Source organism: Bos indicus x Bos taurus, chromosome 18 (genome assembly GCF_003369695.1).
Source record: "Bos indicus x Bos taurus breed Angus x Brahman F1 hybrid chromosome 18, Bos_hybrid_MaternalHap_v2.0, whole genome shotgun sequence".
NCBI classification, from domain to species: Eukaryota; Metazoa; Chordata; class Mammalia; order Artiodactyla; family Bovidae; genus Bos; species Bos indicus x Bos taurus.
In genome coordinates, this window is record NC_040093.1 from 31647982 (window position 1) to 31666050 (window position 18069).

At 52.7% G+C, this 18069-nt stretch overlaps 1 protein-coding gene across 3 annotated transcripts in view; it reads right to left on the minus strand.

Annotated features, from left to right (window-relative positions):
• LOC113876774 (protein BEAN1-like) overlaps nucleotides 1-15548 on the minus strand; it is a 38525-nt gene extending 22977 nt beyond the window's left edge. Inside the window, exons 1-2 of one of the 3 annotated variants that reach the window (XM_027516385.1) lie at nucleotides 15466-15548; nucleotides 6786-6892 (exon numbers count right to left, since the gene is read on the minus strand). In XM_027516385.1, coding sequence (XP_027372186.1) covers nucleotides 6786-6810 — 25 coding nt within the window. In that variant the 5' untranslated portion in view covers nucleotides 6811-6892; nucleotides 15466-15548. Of the gene's footprint in view, nucleotides 1-6785; nucleotides 6893-9497; nucleotides 10461-15465 lie in introns of those variants that run through there. The other 2 variants (XM_027516386.1, XM_027516384.1) reach the window with 2 other exon arrangements.
• Between the last annotated feature and the right edge of the window lie 2521 nt (nucleotides 15549-18069).

The window sequence follows — 18069 nt, forward strand, 5'->3', positions numbered from 1 at the left end:
TATGCTCTTTTTCTTTGTCTTCCCTGAGGACAGAGGAGAGCAGGCTCCTTGTGGAAAGAGCGCTTCATGTGGAGTCATGCTGGGAGCATCAGTGTTTCAGCTGCAAACACGCTAGGCGACCTGGTCCGGTCCCCAGTATGCATCCCAGTTTCTGCATCTCTAGTGAGAGGCAGTTGGGGTAGAGTCTCCGGGTAAGTCCCGTAGGGTCAGCAGAGGATCTCTTACATCCAGTCTAGAAGGTAGAGAGAACCCATTTTCTTGCATTGTCTCATTATGTGCCTGTGATGGGGTCTGATGAAAGGCTGGCACCTGGCTAGCCCCTGATGAGAGCCTGTCAGATGAAGTATGGCCCAGTATGCCATGCTGTGTCTGCATGCCCAGTTGGTAACGGAGAGGGAAGACGTGATCTCCCCTTGGAACAGTCTTGGGAGGACCCTGCAGGGAAGACCCTGCAGGAAGACCTCCTCTCACTGTGGGATAGAGGAGCCAGAGGAGAAGGATAGAACAAACCCTTCTTGACTGACTGTGTGCTCACTACACTCTCAATCACCCTGGAAAGTGGGTCTCATGATCTCATTTCATAGCTGAATAACAGAGGCTTGGATGATTTAAATACATTTGCTTCAGTGGTTTTTGAACCTGTATCATTCAGCTCTTGCTGTTTTTACTGTAATTGGCTATATCTCTAGCCCTAGCCCCATTCCTAGGGGAGACAAGTATTATCTGGGGGCTGAAGGGCCTGGTGGATGGGCAGAGGAAAGCTCTGGAATGACTCTTTTTCAAACAAGGCCTGGAGGTCACCTACAGATATGGAGTCCAGGTGGGAAGAGGGAGCAGCCCTTAGAAGCTGATGAAACCAGGGCTAATAGAGGACATGGTACTTTAAATGCAGAGAGAAGCAGATAGAAGGAACTCTAGGAGGTGAAAATGTATCAGGCTATCAGAGGGACTGGTGTGGCCAGTGCCCTGAGCTTGGGCCTGGAAGTTTCTGCTTTCAGATGCTGCCACCTCCTCTAGCGGTCCCTGGGCCCACAGGGCATGTGACTTCTCTCTTAGGGCCTCTCTCTCCTGACTGGGAAGCACGTGCTCTGCACACTTCTGTGGTGATGTCACAGAGGGTGACCAGCCTTTCCTAATCATCCTAGGCATGGCTCCAGATACAGGAGGGTGGCTAATGTAGTGTAGTCCTTGGCAGAGAAATGGCAGTGTCCTTACTCATTCCTGTTTGCAGGTAAATCCTCCCCAGTGTACTTGGCTTTGGGGCGCCGTGGGTGACAACTCCAGGGATCATGCTTGCTTGGCAAGATTTCTAGATACAGAAACCAACTTAAGGCTCAGTCTCTAGATCCTTCCGTTTCCCACACTCCCAGGGTTGTGGCAGAATAGGCTGGAGTGGAGCAAGAGGGTGGCAGAGAGGTCAGTTAGGAGGGCAGAACAGTGGTCCAGGTGATGACAATGGTGTCCTTGGTCCTGGGGCTTAGTGGTGGGGATGGCAAGATGGAGTCAGATTTCAAAGTGAAACTGTTAGGATTTTCAGATTAATTGGTTTGGAGTAGATGAGAAAGGAGAGCAGTAGAAACTCAGAAAGTGTGGGGCTTGAGTACATGGAAGAAGTGAGCTGCCATTAACTGAGATGGGGAAGATGATGGGTAGCTTGGGTGGGGGACTAGAAGTCAAGATTTAAGGTTTTGACTTGTTCCATCTGAGATGCTCTGTAGACACCTGAGTGGACATCTGAGTGAAGATACGGGGTGGACAGTTGAATATATGAGTCTGGAGTTCAGGGAGAGTCTGGAGCTGGAGACATAAATTTTGGGACTGACAGTGTATGGAAATGTCTCGGTACCATGAGGTGGATGAGGTCACCCTGAGAGCCCACTGCCAGGGGAGGGGGAGACACAAAAACTCTGCCAGCTGGGAGCGCTCTGCAAAGGCTGGGGTAGTGCTGCTGTTACCAGTACTATATTAAGCGCTCAAGCTGAGGCTGATGCCCTCTTGTCAAGGACTCTAATATTAATATAAAATGATTGTGCACTTAAAACTGAGATTAGCTGTCAGATGCTGAGCACTTGCTACTGTCAGACTCGGGGATCGACCAGAGAACTCAGAGGAGGGGTAGCCAGGATATTCATGGGGCCACAGAGTGGACTTTCCATTTAAGGGCTGGGGGTTCAGGAGCTAGCTTTCAAGTTCTTCCTTCTGTTGACAGTGAAGTCTCTCAGGGATAATACACAGTAAGCAGAGCAGAAAACAATATCTGGTCCACACCTCGGGTTCATCTCCAGAGTCCCAATCTCTCTCCATTTTCACCAATCTGTTGCCAAAGACTTGGGTCATGTTAAGCATTGTAGAGAGAGGGTGGTCAAAAGGCTATGACTTTCAAGTTTCTCAAGCATCTTCTCAGTGTCTGGCACCAAGCTAGATTCTCCTTGTGGCATGTCAAATGTGGGCATCAAACCAAAAGGCTATTATGACTGTTTACATTTTACAGATGAGCAGATTGAGGTTTCTAGATGTGAAGAAGCTTGCTCTAGATCTCACAGCTGGCAAGTGTCAATGCTATGTTGTCCTTGAACCCAAGCATTGTTGACCACATCACACAACTCTGAGGGAGGCCCAAGCCCACCCAGAGGCTTTTCCAGGCTATGATTCCTTCTGGCCTGCTGGCAGCCTGTGAACTTAGCAGAGACAAGCCCCATCCAATTCCCCTGTGGACCAGTGGTTGCTACCCTCTACTCTTAGCCCTGCTTCGCTGCATGCTCAGTCTCCCCTGGGGCCCCAAAGCCCCTCCTCCCCAAGGTCTGTCCCTTGAGGCCACCCCCACTTCACAGCCTAGGAAGCTCTGTGGAGCTGCGATGTGATGTGCTCGTGGTGAAGTAGTTACAAAGCATCTGTTCTTGAAGCCTGGATCCTTGGGGAATCCTGGGCTGCCCTTCCCAGCTGGGGCCAGATGGAGGAGGCTCCCACGCGCCCAGCCTCTCCGAGGAGCCGTGCTGGTCCTTCTTACTCAGTGCCTAAGGCTGGAAATGGCTCACAGGCCTGCACTTGCAGGGAAGAGACCAGATTTCCCTCCTGCAGCCTTGTAGCCAAATCCCTCAGGGCTTCCCCTCTCCTGTTCTTGCCTCCTCTTCCTGCCTTAGTTTTTCCATCTGCCTAACTGAGAGGGAGGGACGTGGAGGTTTGTTGGGGCTGTCTCTGTGAGAGGCTGAGATGAGCTAAGATCCTTGTGATGTAACAGGGGTTGGGGGAGCCCAGGATGTGGGCAGGGCCTGGGAGAAGTCGGCCCCGCCTGGTCTGATCCAGGGCTGCCCAGCTCCTGAGAGACCAGTGGATGGTCCCACTTCACCTGGTGTCCAGAGCTGTGGATGCCAGCCAGACCTGTGCCCACTGCCCTGCCCCAGGTTCACATTCCCTGTTGACTCTCCCTGACTTCCCTGAACTCTTAACTCCTAGCAGCCAGGTCTTGCTAGGGAAACTTTGGTGCTTGTTTTTCCTTCTGGTGACTTTCCTCTTTGCCCCTCTCAATTGGCAGGATGTAAGGGTGTGGAAACCCAAACAGGAACAAGCTATGGTTCCTGTTCTAAGTTTTCCAGATTTCAGTGGGCTTTGGCATCTTCACATGTACCAAGCAAGATAATTTTGTGAGCCAAGACGGTTCAAGCGATTCCCTATTAGGCGTCTAAATTCACAGAGCAGGAGAGGAGGTGCTAAAAGAGAGTGTGTGTGTCTGTGGCCAGATGATGAAGCCTGACTTCCGGCCTTGCCCCTCAGTGTTCCCAGGCCAGGTGAATCAGGGCATCAGGGGCTCTTGTGGTTCTGCATCCCTCCTGAAAACCACCTGAGGGCCTCTGGTCCGTAAGCTCAGGAGGCCAACCATGAGGAGTCTGCTTCACTCTGTTTGTTCGCTTGTCTGGTTCCATGAATATCTACTGAGGCAGCAATTTCCAGGATGGGGTCTGAGGAGGGAGTTGGACGGGGGTGGGGAAGTCAGGAGAGAGATCTGTTGACCTACTTTGGAGACCCCAGGGTCTCCCTGGGCAGCTGGTAGTGATGCAGGTGTTGGAGGGAAACTGAGGGTCACTTGGAGGGCTGGTGGTGATGGTGGTACCCTAAACCAAGACAGCAAAATCAAGCAAGCTTGCATGGAGGGGAGGGCAAGGAGTTCAGAGTGGGACGGGCTATACTTGAGCAGTGGAGGTGGGGCTTCCCAGGGGAGCCAGACAGTGGAAGGCAGAAGGAATCAGCTCAGGCAGAAACCGGAGTGGAAGAGAGTCGTGGGAACTGCTGGCCTATAGGCTGCAGTTGAGAGAAGAGTGAGGATGAAATGGTCTGGGGTGTACAGGGCGAAAAGGCCAGGGGGGTTGGAGTCCTGGGGGACCCAGCATCCCTGGGCAGGTGTGAGAAGAATGCACCCTCCTCTTGCACCAAAGGAGACCATGAATGGATGATCAGAGCCCAGAGAGCCAGAGGGGCTGGAGGAAAACCCCAGGGTTCAAAGTCCAGAACCCGGTGGAGGAGCCACCAGCAGAGTTGATGTGACCAACAGGGTCAGATGCAGCTGAGAACTGAAAACTCTGGGATGGACTTAGTGACACAGCCGCTGATGTCATATTGGGGTGAGGGCGCAGGAGCCAGGTTGAAGCAGACGAGGGGTGCTGAAAGGGAGGATGGTGAGCACTTCTTAGCTCAGAAAAAAAGTAAAGAGTCTGACTGGACACTGTGAGGAGAAGAGAAGAATCCTGCAGAGAAGAGACGATAGAGGAAGAGGTGGGCCTGGATACCCTCATGGGACCTGGCCTGGGACCTCTTTCTTTAAGTGAAATCTGAACAGACCCCCAACCCAGAGATGTAAGCAGAGCTGCTCTGGCTGAAGCAGAGGGTGGTGGGGCATCTGGGTTCTGCCCACCTGGTCTCCTCTCACCCTCCAAGGAGCCTCACAGCTGCTCTGAGCTCCTGGAACCCACTGGCTTCAGATAACTGCTTCATTTTAGAGATGAGGATGGGCTGGCTAGAGCCACGGAGAGAGTCTGGTGGCAGAGTCAGGAGCTTCAGCTTCTCCCCCTCCAGGGCCTCATCCACAGTGTTGGACTGCATTTATTCATTCAGCAAACATTTACTGAGTGCCTACTGCCTGCCAGGCACTGAGCCTGTGTGGGGAGAGGGGGATTCAGAGAAGCTCAGTAACTGCTCCTGACCAGCCCAGGATACCCGTGACCACACCCTGGAGTCCTCAGGAGCTGCTCGCACAGAGCCTTGTCCTGGGGTGATGTCCCCTGTTAGTGCAGACGGCAGGGCTCCAAAGGGCCTGGCTCAACCCCGGAAGGTTCTGGAAAGTCCTCCACACTCAGCAGCCCCAGCCTTCTGCACTGCCAGCTGCTCCTGGGGGTGACAACACAACCACCCAGACCCTCTGTGGGGCAGGTGTCCCTGGGCTCTTACCTGCTCCCATGGCAGCCTTCTCACCTGGCCTGAGGCTTTGATAGCTGATCATTCCACAACAGCAGACATGGTGGTAACAGTAACAGTAATTTACTGAGCTTGTCCTATGTATCAGAAAGCTTATTGCTCTTGACCTATGCCCTCCTCGGTACCCATGGCAGCCAGCAGCCAGGCTGCGCTCTCCTGCCTCCTGAAAACCAATCCCTGCACAGTGAACGCACTGCCACCTTACCCCCCTGGCACGCCTGGCGTGGTCGCTCCCGGACAGGATAGGCCAGCTCTCCCTACCTCCACTACAGCAGCCCCTTGATGCTTGCAGAGTTGACAGTTGGCGATTTGACTCTCTGCAGGAGAGGTTCCCCAACCCTAGGAGGTAGGACATGTAACCAGTGGTACAGATTTGAACAGACACTGGTGAGCAGGGTGAGGGAAGTTGACAGGTAGACAGGGAGCCTCAGCTGGGGGCCCCGATCTCACACAGACTCACAGTCCCAACCTCACCAGGGAGAAGGGATGGGGAGGTTATGCACGTCCTCCAAAAATGCAGCAAATGAAGGTGGCTTGGAGGGGGCTCAGGGGACATCATGGGAGGAAGCAGGTGGCTGCCAGGGAGAGAGGCAACTCTGGGGTCAGGGTGGCAGCATGAGTCATGAAGGCAGGGTTGACGATGAGTAGGGGAGTAAGCCACAGGGGCTGCAGCCTTGAGCCCCAGGGTATACCTGATTGAGTCCATCGTCTAGATGCATGGGCATCAGGGAGCCATGAGAAGAATGTTACAGGCAAAATCATCTAGTGGCTTCATTAGATGAAAAAATGAATTATTAATAGCAAACAAGGGACTGCCTGGTGAGGCTGCTCTAGGAAGGGTTTCCTCAGACACTGAACCCCAAGGAGTGTGTTCTGTGAAGCACCCATCTCATGAGACATTCCTTGTTGTCAGATAAGTTTGGGTAGACCCCTGGGCTTTCTCTTTCCTATGGAGCCTCACTACACAGCACCACCTTAAAGGCTCTGAAGAGTCCAGCAAAACTGACTTGACTTATGTCACTCAGCATTTCCCACACTCATTTGACTATGGAATTTAAAAAAAAGTAACCTCATTAATATCCCTTGGAAGAACCCTGACCCACACTCTGGGAAGTACTGATATGGAGGGACTGGCAAGGTGAGACATCTCTTGCAGATGGTCAGGGGTCTTCTGTGTTGCCCTCCCCCATCCGTCATATCACATCGAACCCCAATCAGACCCCTGGAGCTCTTTGGCCAAACATCCTAAAAACATTCTCTGCATCCTGACTCTGCCATGCTGGCCCCGGTCCATGGAAGGAGGTGGGGAGGAGACTTACAGGGGCAGGGGCGTTTGAAGGACATGTAATCCTTGGAGCAGAATAGTGGAGCCAGCCTGCCCACGTGTAGAGCTCTGACTTCTTGCAGAGAAGGACCCTCCGCTCACCTGCAGAGACACAAACAGGCAGGTGATGGGGGCGCCCACATGGCACCTGCTGACCCTGCAGGCTGGGGGCTTGTGTACCCTGGGCTGTCAACCTCTGGGGAGAGGATTGTGACTTTGATAGTCCTAGTCCGTGGGGGCGGGGGTGTGCTGGGGGGCTCTGGGCTGTGGAGTATGAGGGTTCCAGGGCAGAGGTGGCACAAATGTGTGCTGGCATCTCAGTGGTCAGTGGAAGGGGGCGAATATCTCTCCTGGGTTGACCTCTGAGAATCCTGTAACTGTTAGGGCTGAAAAGACCCTTACAGATCAGCTCAATGTCCTCATTTCACAGAAGGGGAAAGTGAGACCTGGAGAAAGCGAGAAACTAGTTCAAAGTCCCACAGCTGGCTCTGGAAGGGTATTCATAGATGCCTAGCTCAAACATTATTATTATCATCATTATCATCACAACAGTTTTAAGAGAAAGATGCTTTTTTCATTCTTATTTTATAAATAAGGCAGTTGAGGCTCAGGGAGGTTATGAAGCTTTCCAGGGTCACACAACTTCTAATTACAGGATGGGACTGGAACCCAGGTTTGTGTGACTCCAAAGCCCACACTGTAAGCCAGCACACTTCCTTAGAAGGTGCCTACTAGATTAAATTACCAATTCATAAATAAAGAGCTAGAGATTACAATTTTCTCTTTACCAACACCCACCCCCACACACACACCCCCACGTGAATATTCAGGTGTCAAGATGTCCGTGCAGTAAAAGACTGCCACATCACTCTAGTACCTGTTTGCAATGGAGGAAACATTTTCAGAAAGTAATTCATCCTCTCATGCTGCTGGAGATCTGAGCTGATTCAGTCTCTCCTGGTAGGTCCCCAAGTGATAGGAGGCCATGGGAATATTAGGGAGTTAGAGTTCTTATTTCCTAGGGAGTGTGGTCACTCGACTTGGGAGAAACCAAACCATGCCTTTGGATGGATGTGGAGCCCAGCAGGCACTTGCAAGGGAAGCTGCCGGTCGCAAGCCAATGGGCAGAGTGCCTGGCCCCTCTACATCCCAGGGGGAGCAGGCTTCCCTGATCCCGGGGATGATATCATTGTGGACAGAGCTTTTCCGTAAGAGGCAGTTCCAAAGGTTCCCACTTTTGTCTTCTCCAGGGATCCTTTTTATTATATATATGTATATATCCTCTAAATGGGTCCCATGTTTTGATGGAGCCAGTTGGCCAAACTATACTAAGAATTCATTTTTTTTACTTAGTAAACAAACACCTATCTTTGGAGAGCCCAAGCTCAGAAATCCAGTTCCTGAGTGCTAATATTGACTCTCCCACTTCCTGGCAGTGTAGCTTTGGGCAAAGCACTTCACCTTTCTGAACTTCAGTGTCTTCCTGGGGAAAGCAGAGTAAGAACACTTTACCTGCCGTGAGGACTGGGTTTATGTACAGACAGTCCCTGGCATGAGGTATGTGGCTGCAAAATGTTCATTCTGCTGCCTGAGGCGGGTGGGAGGGAGTGGCCATCACTGCTGCTGACCTCGGAATCCCTCTCCAGGTGACTTCTTCCAGCTCAGCCTGTCCTGGTGTGAACCCCATGCTGGCCTGACACCCACTCCCAGTCCCCATAGAAACCAAGTCAAGAGTTCTGATGGGGGAAGTGAAGGTAGATGTGATCTCCCCAGGCCTCTAGAACTGGCATGGCAGGCTGCTTGGGGAACTGTGATTTCACACCAGAAAATTCACAGAGCATCTCAGGGCCTGGGATCTGTGCTTTCTAAAAATACATGTGTGTACGTGTGTCTGTGTTCGTTTCTGTGGGTGTGCACTGTGGCTGCGTGTGAGTTGGGAGGAGGATACAGTGCTCTGACAGGTCATCTCTTGTGCCACTTCCAGAGAGGCAAAATGGATCAGGTCATTTGCTGAAATGTCTTTGGTAGCTCCCAGTACCCTCGGGAAAATGCCCAAGCTTCTGCCCCAGCCTCCACAGGTGCAGCCTCCATTTCCCTTTCTAGTGAGCTGGCATAGAGTAGGCAGTTAGTAAATGCACAACGAATGTATACATCCTATATGGCTATCCTGTATGATGTCACAAAGGGTGCTGACTACCCCCAATGCTTCAAGAAATCGTCCCCAAGGTCACACTTCTATTAGAGGCCCCCTGTACCCCCCCTTTCCTCTCACTGGGCATTGTGATTCTGAGATTAAGATGGGTTTTCGCAGGGCACGGGGAGGTGGGAGATGAACTCCCAGGGCAGGGGCCACAAAGAATCCCTGCATTACATATGGTTTTCCATGGTCAGTTTGGGTGGGTGGTGGAGATTGTGTAAGTTCCCAGGTGGCTAGGAGATTGGCAGGGGGCTAGCAGGTTTGGCCACCGGTCAAGTAGACATTTCCCTAAATGGAGATAATCTGGGCACTCAAGCTTTCAGGGTGGCTCCTGTTCACTAGGCGCCTCCATGTGCCAGTTAATATCACCGAAATTACAGCAACAGGTCTCCTGAAGTAGGTAACATTTTCATATTGCAAATAAGAAAAACTCATAGGCTCGTGACATAACCCACCCAAAGTCACAGAGAAGAGATGGAGAGAGAGAAATGCAGAGAGGGACCTTGTTACCTCGCGGTTACTGCCAGGGACACCCCACACCACAGATCTGACACCCAGGTCACGTCTTCCCTCTCGCCCGTCTCACTCAGCGCCCAGCATCTGAGACGAGGCGCGTCCCTGCCTGTGACTCATCTCCGACTGGATTGCGGGCAGGCGGGCGGCCGGCAGACTGCAGTTTTCCAGGTTCTGAAGTGGCCGAATGGTGGGCGGCAAGTCCACGTCACTCCCACTTCGCTTCGCGTCTCTGCTCCCAGAATCCCTCCGCTCCGTGGCTCACCGTGACACTCCGATCTCGATCAGTGAGCCTGTGGTTAAGGGGACCGGCTCCGTATCCCGGGCAGAAGCAGCCGGGTAACTGCGCGAGACAGGATGGTTCGCGCATGCGCAGCAGAGGCAGCCATACTGGAGGGTTGCGTTTCACAAGGGTCCGTGGTGAAGTGGGCAGGGCCGCACAGTGGCTGGCGTGGGGGATGGGCCACGTCTTTGCGATGCGTGCTCAAACCACTGGATCGCAAAACAAATCCCCATTTTACACAGAAAGGAGTCTCAGAAATGAGGGAGGCTGGTCTTGAAGTGTGAGAACCAGCTGATGGTCCCTCTAACGGCGAAAAAAATCCCATGGCAAGTGCAGATAGATGTCATTACAGGTAATACCTCAGAGCTAACTGTGGTTTGGTGGTCCGCGAGATTCCAGACCACCACAGTAAAGCGAGTCATTCAGGTTTTTTTGGTGTCCCAGTGCATATCAAAATTAGGTTTACATTATCCTGCACTCTATGAAGGTTGCAGTAGCCGTTTGTGTAAAATACAGTGTACATACCTTACTTTAAAAATACGTTATTGCTAAACAATGGTAACCATCCTTTGAGCCGTCAGTGAGTGGTAATCTTACTGTGATGTATGCTCACTCAGTGGTGTCTGACTGTTTGCAACAGGGATTGTAGCTCGCCAGGCTCCTTTGTCTATGGAATCTTCCAGGCAAGAATACTGGAGTGGGTTGCCATTTCCTCCTCCAGGGCATCTTCCCCACCCAGAGATCGAATCCATGTCCTTTGTGTCTCCTGCGTTGGCTGACAGATTCTTTACCACTGCGCCATCTGGGAAGCCCCTTATTGCAATAGCAACATCAAAAACCACTGATCACAGGTCACTATAGCAAATATAACAACAAGAAAAAATTTTTGAAATGTGAGAATTACCAAAATGTGACACAAGAGACATGAAGTGAGCGAATGCAGTTGGGAAAATGGCGCTGACAGACTTGCTTGGTTCAAGACTGTCCCAAACCTTCAGTTGGTAAAAATAAGCAATATCTGTGAAGAGCCATAAAACAAGGTGTGCCTGTAAACATTTGTCATGTGATCAAATGAAGACAGAGATGAACTCAGGAGCGGAGGACAAAAAGAGTGAGAGGATGATAGCAGAGAGGCTGGCAGAGGACACACAGATTTGCAAGCAAGTCACTTGGTACTGATTTTAGGAAAGGGATCCAGGATGTTTGGCAGCCGCGGCAGCAAAGAGGCCTTCTGCCCCCATGCAGCATCTGGCCACATGTGTGCTATCCTGGGTTGGTCAGGAAATGCCTGGAGCTTACTGGGTCTCCGTGTTGCCTTAGTTTACCTGGAGCAGTGCTCTGTTGGATCAGTTGCTGTCCCCACTGCCACCAGCGCCCAACCTCTAAGAATGGATTTACTAACTACGTAAACCAGTCCATTTGCAAACCAGCAAGTAGGTCATGACCAAGGATGTAGAAGAAGACTCATTCAAGGCCTAGACAACACCAGTAAGGATAGAAAAACATCATTACAGCAGCGACCCCAGTGTCCAATAACAGAGGACAGGCTGAGAAAATTTTGGCATATGCTTATAATGGAATATTATATAGCCATAGAGTAATGTTTTAAAGAAATTTTAATAATGTAAAGACTTTCACTTTAATGTCAATGGTGGGGGGATGTCACCAAGTAAGCTGGTTATATAACTCTGCTGACAACATGATCCCTTATTTTCTAAGGAAAAAAATGAGAGAAAATATTCACACACAGAAAAAGATGAAAAGGAAATAGACTGAAGTATCCAGTCATGTGGGTATCCACACTCTGGGCAGTGGTGGGATTGAGGAGGCTTGTTATGTTCTTTTGTTTTTTACAAATGATTTTCCATAACAAAATAAAGAGTAAGTGAATAAATCAGTGATAGTTAACTCATTGGAAATTTTAAATGCTAATTTAATTGCCTTTGAGCCTGCCATTTGTTGTTGCAAAGATTAACAAAAATTAACTTGTCTTTCAACTTACTGATAAGGAGCTTTATTAACATGTTAGGAAAGTAATCTCCAACTGGTTTTAACCTTCATCACATTTTCCCTGGCACTTGAGCAGGTCCTATTTGCCAGAATTTTGAGGGAAGTTTCTGCCATGAACCTTAAGGTTTTATTTTCAGGCAAGCTATACACTTGGCAAAAATAATAACAATAATAGACCTTATGTTTGTAAAACACTTTATAATTTGCAAAGCATATGAAGTGCTGGTTGTTGCTTTTGTCTCTGGGGATATGAGAGTTAGCAAATGGTTAAAAGTCCCTGCTGTTGGGGAGTTTACATTATATGGATGAGGGCAGACAATAAACAGATGAATAAGATGTATAAATGTTGGGGGTGATAGGGCTATGGAGAAAAATGGAGAGGAAGGATAGGGAATAAGTGGGGGACGCTGCTCTTTTAAATCAGTTTGATACTGTTTGAATAGAAAAACATGAAGGTGTCTCAAAAAATTGCCCATGGGCAATTAACACAGATGTCCAATGATTGGAGATACCCATGGAGGAAACATTCCATCTAACATATCATCTAAAATACAGTGTGCTAATTATCAATTTTACCAACTCATAAAATTATGATGAGTCATAGTGATGTTTTAAGTTTCCTATACCTAGCAAAGTTAGTTCTTAACCTTTCTAAGCCTCAGTGTTCTCATCTGTAAAATAAGGACAATTATAGTACGTAGATCAGAGGGCTATTGTCAGAATCCAAAGAAAAAATACTTATGCTTGGGAAACAGCATGTGTTCAATGCATGTTCTTAATGCAGACATAGCAAGGCCATTGCAAGGGGTCTGTTCGACACTGCTGTGTGATTCCTATATATTTTTCTTCAGTCCTCACAAATATACTGGGAGGTGTGGAGTATTTGTTCCCATTTTCAAGAGAAGTGGAGGCGCCGAAGGGTGAATCTCCTGCCTAGAATCACGTGCCATAAAACCAGGTAGTCCAGCTACAAGAAGCTGTGCTCTCAGACACAATTCTTTGTGCCAATGGGCTTCAGAAGCCCGCATGGTTTCCAAGAAGCTTCAGCAGGGTGAAAGCCCTCTCCTTTTAGGAGGCTGAGAGCCGACTGCCACCTTCCCACACCTTGTGCTCTGAGCACTTCCAGGGCACAGGCTTCAGGTAATAGGTGTCTGAATGTGTCTAACTAATGATTCTCCAAGACTGAAGGAAGTGCCTGTATCCCCATCACGTTGATGCCTGGCTGTGTTCCAAATACTGTGTGAACTAGGAGACACAAACCTCCTAATTAGTTTCTGATTAACTCCTTTGGGAAGAAGAGGTGAGAGTTATGGAAAATGCAAGGGTGTGACACCCTGATGGGTGAATGGGGGAGGGGAGTAGGCTGCAGAGGAAGAAGAGGACAGAGGGGGTTTCTGTGTAGAAAGAACTTCGAGGAGGCAGCCCATTCTGTGTGTCCCACCAGGCAACATGTGGACAGACTGCCCCGCAACCCCCCACATTCCCTTCTGTTGTGGCAGCTGCGGCACAGGTGAGTAGGACTAATACAGGTGTCCACAAGTGGTGGAATTTGTTTTCTTCCCAACACCTGGGGCACCTTTAAGCTGCCATGCCACTCCAAGGATTCCAGCGTTCTCCCCTAGCTCCTGGGCCTCCCGGCTTCTGCTCTGGGTCTGAAGCCTCCACTGCACAGACTGGGCAGATCTCTTCCTGGGGACCTTCCAGCTCTGAACTTCTAACCGCTCAAAGTCATTCACGGGCCCCACTTCCTCCCCAAGGCTCATCATTTCTGGTGCCTCGTGGCTCAGTCGCCTGGATGAACATACAGTCCACACAGCTTCAGGGTTGGGACCCCCTCCGACTTCGCGCTGTCTCCTTGCCCTAGTAGCTGCTCCCTCTGTTGCTTTTCGCTGCCTGTCTGAACTGTCTCCACTGGAACATCCAAGCCACCTGTCTGATTGCTCCTTAGGGAAAGCAATCTTCCCTAGGCCCAAACCCAGGAGTGGAGGGAGGTGTGAATTCCCTCACACAGAGTGTGAGAAGGACATGGGGAGCCCTCTGCCTGGGCAACAGACATCAATCTAGGGCCAAAGAAAGAGTGGGTTAGATAGTCTTTCTCAACGGGGATGGAGATGATAGGTAGGGGGAGGCCAGCGCCTGGGAAGCAGAACGCCCAGGGAGGAGGGAACAGTGAGAAAGGGCTGGCCCTAAGGAGAGGGTTCTGCTATTGCAGTATATGTCAAGAAGGCCTTAGGGGATTCAGGACTTCCTCAGAACGGGGTTGAGAAGGGGTGGTGTCCCTCCCCCCTCAGAGGACCTTGCTCTGCCTTAGCATCCACTGGGGCTGGACACTTCACAGAATGTCACCTGTAGTTAGCCTGAACTGAGTGCTAGCTGTGTGCCAAGCATCAGGCTAGCCCTGCCCCCGTCCCCAGGCATCGCCTCATTTATTCCCTCCAACCCACCCACCTTCCCCGTTTCAGATAGGGAAACTGAGGCTCAGAGAGGTTAAGCATCTCGCCTAACGCCACACAGCTAGAAAGTCAGCCAAGCCCACCCTCTGGTTCGGAAGCCCTTTAACACGTTGCTCACAACAGAATCCTACCTACATGTCAGTAGAGCAACTGAGGCACAAAGACGTGAAGCCACTTGTTCCAGTGAGCAGTCAGGATGTTTGAGGAGAGTCAGGAAGGGCTTGCTCAAAGGCAGGCGCCTGTGGGACTGTGTGAAATCAAGACCAAGGACCAAGCTTCTGGAGCCTCCGCGGCTGACACCTGTCACTCGTGCCCTCCCCTTCCCAGCCTGGCCTGGCTATCTCCCCCCGCCCCGCCCTCCTCCCCCCCTCCCCCCGGCACGGCGCGCGGGATCAGGAGGGCAGCCCTGGATCCTCTTCGAGCCAGCCTCAGGACCACCTGGCCGATGGGGAGAGGGGAACGGCTGTGCGAGTCAGCCGTGGAGCGAATGGGCACTAACCAACTTCCGAGGGCGCGTGGGGAGGGGCGGCTATACCGCTCGGCGCTGCGCAGCCGGCCAGAGCAGCCGCCTCGGACTCAGCCTCACTTACCGCGCCAGGGAAAGTCTGACCCAGAGCTGGAGAAGATGCAGTGTGGACACCTCCTCCCCCACCGATGGTACTGAGATAGACCAGCGCGGCAGGCAGGCACTGAAGCGGGGGCATGGCTCTGGTGACCCGCCCGTTGGAGGGTCAAACTTCCCTGCTCGAGGGTCGAGGCTGGCTTCTAGCTTCAAACTCTTCAAGTCCGGGGCCCCTTTCCTCTTCCACCCCAGCCATAAGTGCGTCCTGGTTCCCCCTTCTTGGGTGAGTTGTTAGGTGTCTGGGAAACCAAGAGCGCGGGGTCGTGGACATGCCCCCTACATAGGGTGGATGTTCGTGTGGGACTCCAGTCAGGCAAGAATCGGGGAGTGCTCTCCATCCCGGGGCCCGATGGCATGTTTAGGGACAGCCACGGTCCGCGCGGGTCCCGGTGGCCCGCCCGGGGGCGCGGGGGTCGGGGCAGGGATCCGCGGGAGAGCGGGGATCCCGTTCGAAGCGCGCTGCGGTTCCGCCCCGGGACAGCGTCGAGCGCCCCCGGAATGTGTGCGTGCGCTGGGGCCGCCGCAGAGCGCGGGGGAGGGGGCCAGGACCCCCTCCCCGCCCCTCCCCAGCGCCGCCCCCGGCCCCACGCCCCTTACTCGGCTTGGCTGCCTCGCTCCGCTCGGTGCGCCGCACTGCCGGCTCCAGCTTCGGCTCCAGCTCGGGTTCCCGCTCTGGCTCCGCTCCCGCTAGCGTTCCAGTTCCCGCTCGGATGCCGCTGCGCTCTGGCTCGGGCTCGGGCGTCGCGGGGGGCGCGCTTTTCCGCCACGGCCTGCTCGGCGTGCAGGGGCGGGGCGGGGCGGGGCGGGGCCCGGCCGAGCCGACCAGGGGCCCGCGATCCCCGGCCGAGGAGGCGGCGGCGGCAGCAGTTTCCCGGTGCCGGCCCTGCCCTGCCGCAGCCCCGCCCGGCCCTCCTCCGGCCCCGCGCAGCCGCCCACGCCACGGCCGCCCGCTCCCGCCGCCCTGCGCCGCGACTCCGGAGCCTCAGCAGCGCCGGGCCGCCGCCCGGGTCATTCCCGAGCTGGGGGGAAGCGGAGGAGGGGGAGGGCCGAGCCGCGCCCCTCTGCGCACTGCCAGCCCGACACCCACACAGCGGCAGGCGGGGCGCACGGCCAGGAGGCCGAGAGAAGCTGGAGGCCAGCGCGCCAGCTAGACGTGTGAGGACAGACGGACAGGCATGTGTAGAGTGTGACATACAGACAGGCGGGAGCAGAGGCGCAGACATACAAACCTGCAAAAGAGAGTAGACAGCCAATATGAGCAGGGAGGAACATCCAGACAGGTTTTTCAGAGGCCAGCCTGGGCACCGGGCAAGGGGACCCCTGTCATGGCCACTGGGCGAAGCAGACAAGCCTGGCAGAGCCTCCTGCTCCCAATTGCCCGCCGGTGATTCTTGGGTGTTCCGGAATGTCGGTTAGGCCTGGCTGAAGCGTTCCTCTCCTGAGTGACCAGCTTGCCTATTTCCTATTCCCCTTGCTCAACCCTGTGCCCTCTCACCCCGCCATACCCAAACCTTAGGCATAGAGCTTGACGCCGACCCTGGTGCCTGACTCAGGGAGAGGCTCCTGGCTTTCCTGCTCTGTCCCAACTCTACTTAGGGGCCGTGGACCAGCCGCGTCCCCCAGACCTCCTCTCCTCATTAGTGCACCCCTGCTAGTCTTGGTGCTTCCCAGTTATTTGTGGAATCATTTAATCTCTACTTAGCTGGGAGGGCTTCCCAGGTGGTTCAGTGGGCAAAGAACCTGCCTGCAGTGCAGGAGATGCAGGAGATACAGGTTCGATTCTTGGGTGGGGAAGATCCCCTGGAGGAGGGCATGGCAACCCAGTATTTTTGCCTGTAGAATTCTATGGACAAAAAAGCCTGGTGGGCTGCAGTCCATGGGGTCGCAAAGTGTTGGACATGACTGAAGTGACAGCACTCACACAGTTAACTGGGAGCCTCAGAGGGAGACCCTTGGGGGCCTGCCCAGAGCATGCACTCTAAATTTGATGAATTAATTGATGAAATACTTTATTGACATTTCTCCTAACCCCCATTTCCTTGATGGTCATGTTACCAAAAATAAAACATGAGGATAAGGAGCTGCACATGCTGATGATAAAATGTGGGGAAGGAGAGGAGCCAGAGGGATGGGATGGAGGAGAGGCCAGGCAGCCATTGGCACTGAGTGGAGGATAGGGGCAGAGCAGGCTCTGGTTGAGAAAACAAACCTCCCTCCACCCCAGCTCTGCCAATCACCATATCTTGGGCTTCCCTGGGTGGAGGCGGACCTGCATGGTCTAGAGCCTTGCTTGGTGAGTGAGGCTCTTCCCAGCTCTCTTTGCTAGCTGTTTATTCTGGGCTCTGCCTCCTGCACTGTCTACCTTATCGCCCTAGACTGAAGGAGATGAAGGGACCCCGGCTGGAGGATTCCACCTCCATCCAGAACTGTTGGGGGTGGGGTGGGGCACATGAACTGTGTCGGGGATGGGGCCAGAATATAGGGAAACATCTCTCAGTCCTAAGAAATGGAACCTGAGAGGTCTTTTGTCCAACCTCACACATTTATTTTATGGATGAACAATTAAAGGACTAGATAAAGGAGGGGACAGACCAGCTAGGGTTGGTGGTTCTAGGGCTCCCAGGCCAGGGCTCTGCCCCCTGCACCACTCTGCTAAAGGTGACCTTGACCTTCTTGAGCAGACACCTGCTGATCTGTGCAGGATGGATATTCTGGTTGTTGAGTGGTTTTACCTTTAATCTGTCCCCTTTGGTGAGACTGTGCTGCTGCTGCTGCTAAGTCGCTTCAGTCGTGTCCGACTCGGTGCGACCCCACAGACGGCAGCCCACCAGGCTCCCCCGTCCCTGGCATTCTCCAGGCAAGAACACTGGAGTGGGTTGCCATTTCCTTTTCCAATGCATGCATGCATGCTAAGTCACTTCAGTTGTTTCCGACTCTGTGTGACCCTATGGACAGCAGCCCACCAGGCTCCTCTGTCCACGGGATTCTCTAGGCAAGAAAACTGGAGTGGGTTGCCATTTCTTTCTCCCATTGGCAAGACTGTGTATATGTGTATTTTGTGGGGTCCTTGTGGAAGGCCCTAGCTGAAAAAGAGTTCACTCCCTTCCACCCTATTTGAACGTTGCTGAGCTGACAGATCTGACTTGTTCTTTGCACTGGATTGCAGAATGGTTTCCACTGGGCATGTGGTGTTGGGGTTTA